Source organism: Alexandromys fortis, unplaced genomic scaffold (genome assembly GCF_014885135.2).
Source record: "Alexandromys fortis isolate MF-2015 unplaced genomic scaffold, M_Fortis_MF-2015_v1.1 scaffold_285, whole genome shotgun sequence".
Lineage (NCBI taxonomy): Eukaryota > Metazoa > Chordata > Mammalia > Rodentia > Cricetidae > Alexandromys > Alexandromys fortis.
In genome coordinates this window covers 117,846-120,363 of record NW_026068191.1, presented here as the reverse complement: position 1 = coordinate 120,363, position 2,518 = coordinate 117,846, and the positions used below count along the sequence as shown (strand labels likewise).

General features: G+C 47.8%; 1 protein-coding gene across 1 annotated transcript in view; it reads right to left on the bottom strand.

The window, feature by feature from the left end:
* Positions 1-470: 470 nt before the first annotated feature.
* LOC126492862 (olfactory receptor 10G2) overlaps positions 471-2,518 on the bottom strand; it is an 11,212-nt gene continuing 9,164 nt past the window's right edge. The window contains exon 2 of the mRNA XM_050129496.1: positions 471-921. Within this exon, the coding sequence (XP_049985453.1) occupies positions 520-921 (402 nt within the window). The 3' untranslated portion in view covers positions 471-519. The remainder of the gene's footprint in view (positions 922-2,518) is intronic.

Below are 2,518 nucleotides of genomic sequence, written 5' to 3'. Positions count from 1 at the left end.
CACAAGCCTTCAATAGAGGTTCCCTTCTCTCAGGTGTGTCAAGTTGACAGCCAAAATTAACTACCAGCATGGTTCAGGACCTTCAAGTTCAACTCCTTGGGAAATTTATACCATGGAAAAACAAAACCCACAGAATTTGGAGAGGCCTGATGAAGGACAAAGGCAGTGAAAGCAGGTGTCTGGTTAATATTGTTTTATTTTTTCTTTCAAGGCTTCTGATTTAATGATGGACTTGCCTTAGCAAGATGTAGACACATTAGTGCCAGTCTCAGCCTTTAACAGAACATTTTCTCTTTTCAAAAGGTTGTTGGAGATGGTGGAAGTAAGGTGTCCATTTGGTTATAAAACATCTAGAATGAAAAGATTATGATAGGAAGTTTCTTTTAATTTTAATTAAACTCAGTTTGGTTTAAACCATTGTCATTGTTGGGCATTTGTCCCATGAGGAGCAGTACTTAAGGAAAAGACTGTCTTAAGGAAAAGACAGTGCTGATGGCGCGTGTGGTGCCGGAGCCATGGCTACTTCTCTCCACCCACATTCCTTCTTCCTGCTCTTAGCCTCTTCAGAGCAGACTTCATGTCCTGGTTTCTCAGGGTGTAGATGAGGGGGTTCAGTAATGGAGTGATAACAGTGTAGAACACAGCAACGGCTCCATCCAAGGGGCTCTTGGAGCCTGCCCGAAGGTAGATGAAGATGCAGGGGACATAGTAGACCGTGACCACGGTGAGATGGGAGCCACACGTGGAGAAGGCACGGCGCCTCCCATCAGCAGTGCGTATCTTCAGGATGGCGAGAACTATGTTGGCGTAGGACAGCAGGATCAGCATGAAGCAACTGGCGGCCACTACCCCAATGTCCACAAAGGTCACAAGTTCATTGACTGTTGTGTCAGCACAGGCCAGTCTCAACACTGCAGGAATGTCACAGATNGAAAACAGAAGAGAATGCTGGGAGAAAGAAGCTGAGTGAGGAGTCGCCATGGTTCTCCCACTCCAGACAGACACAGGTTAAGATCTTCTCTGGTAAGCCACCTTGTGGGCTACACAGAATCCTAGAAATTGTTTAGAACAATATGTAAGAGCTAGCCAATAAGAAGCTGGAACTAGCCGGGCCAGGCAGTGTTTAAAAGAATACAGTTTCCGTGTAATTATTTCTGGCATAAGCTAGCCATGCGGGCGGCCGGGTGCCGGGGACGCAGCCCCGCTGCTCCTATTTCAACACATCTCTTCATTCAATGGCACTGGGTGTTGTGGTATGTCATGAGGTGTGTATGCCCTTTTTGACTAATCAACCCCACCTACAAAATATTCATTGGAAATGGATCATTGGTCTGGTTCAAGGCCCCTGGCATACCATCCTCACTGGACCCTACTGAAACTCCCCTTCAGATATACTGCTGTTTCTCTGAGTCATGGGAATTCAGCAGGACCAGCCCTTCATGTACTCCAGCAGATCATAGATCAGGTAGATGTTAGGGTGGGCCAACCCAAGGCCCAGGATGTGGGTCCTGGTGGTAGCTGTGCTGGTTGGTCTGGACCACTGGGACTGCCTCCCTCAGGTGAGGGGTCATCTCTCCTATGCCCATGCTATCTAGGCTCTCTCACACCCATGGTGAGGGATGGGGCTATCTCTCCTGAGTGCAGGGAGGTGCAACAGTCCCACTGGGGATGTGGCCAGCTTTTCTGCTATAGTGTCCAGTGCGGGGGCGGGCCAGCTATTCCAGGGCTAGTGAGGGGTGGAGCTGGCTCAATATGGTCCTCAGATTTCAACATGCATGATTTCTATGCTCCATGTTCCCATGGCAACAAAGGCCATGCACGTTATATATCATTCGCCTCAGCTGTAGCAGGAACATGCACCCAGACACTTGGACATCATCATGGGGATCACAGGCATCTGCACAGCTCTTGGTTATAACAGGAGCCCAGGGCATCAACACAAACCCTGGCTGTGATCGGACCACAGACCCAAACAGTAGCAGCCTGAGGCCCTAGGTGGCGGCACAGGCCACTCATGACACCCTGGGGCAGTGTATCCTTCAGATACCAACAAGGAACCTGGCTGCAGCCCAGGCCCAGACGTCACCTTGGTCATCGGCCATTCCCCTCCGCTGTCACTTCAGCTCAGCCTCTTACCACAGCACAGGAACCATTCTGCCTCTCTTTCCCTATTTCTCCACCATATACTTGCTCATCATAATGGAGCTGGGTGGGCCTGTGTATGTTTTCAAGCAGCCTACACCATCAAATTTTTTGAATTTAATAAGGAAAGAAAATACTGATTATTTAGGGATGCATGTGAGAGTGTATATAAGTTATTGACACATGATGCCTATGTGTTAGTGGGCAGCATAATATTCATTATAGCTGGGTACCAGTGTCTACTGTATGCAGTAAGCAGAAAATGGTAATTTCAGTTGGGTCACAGGATAAAAGTTGCCATAGATTTTTCTTTTTTTTAATTAATTAATTTATTTATTAAAGATTTCTGTCTCTTCCCCACCGCTGCCTCCCCTTT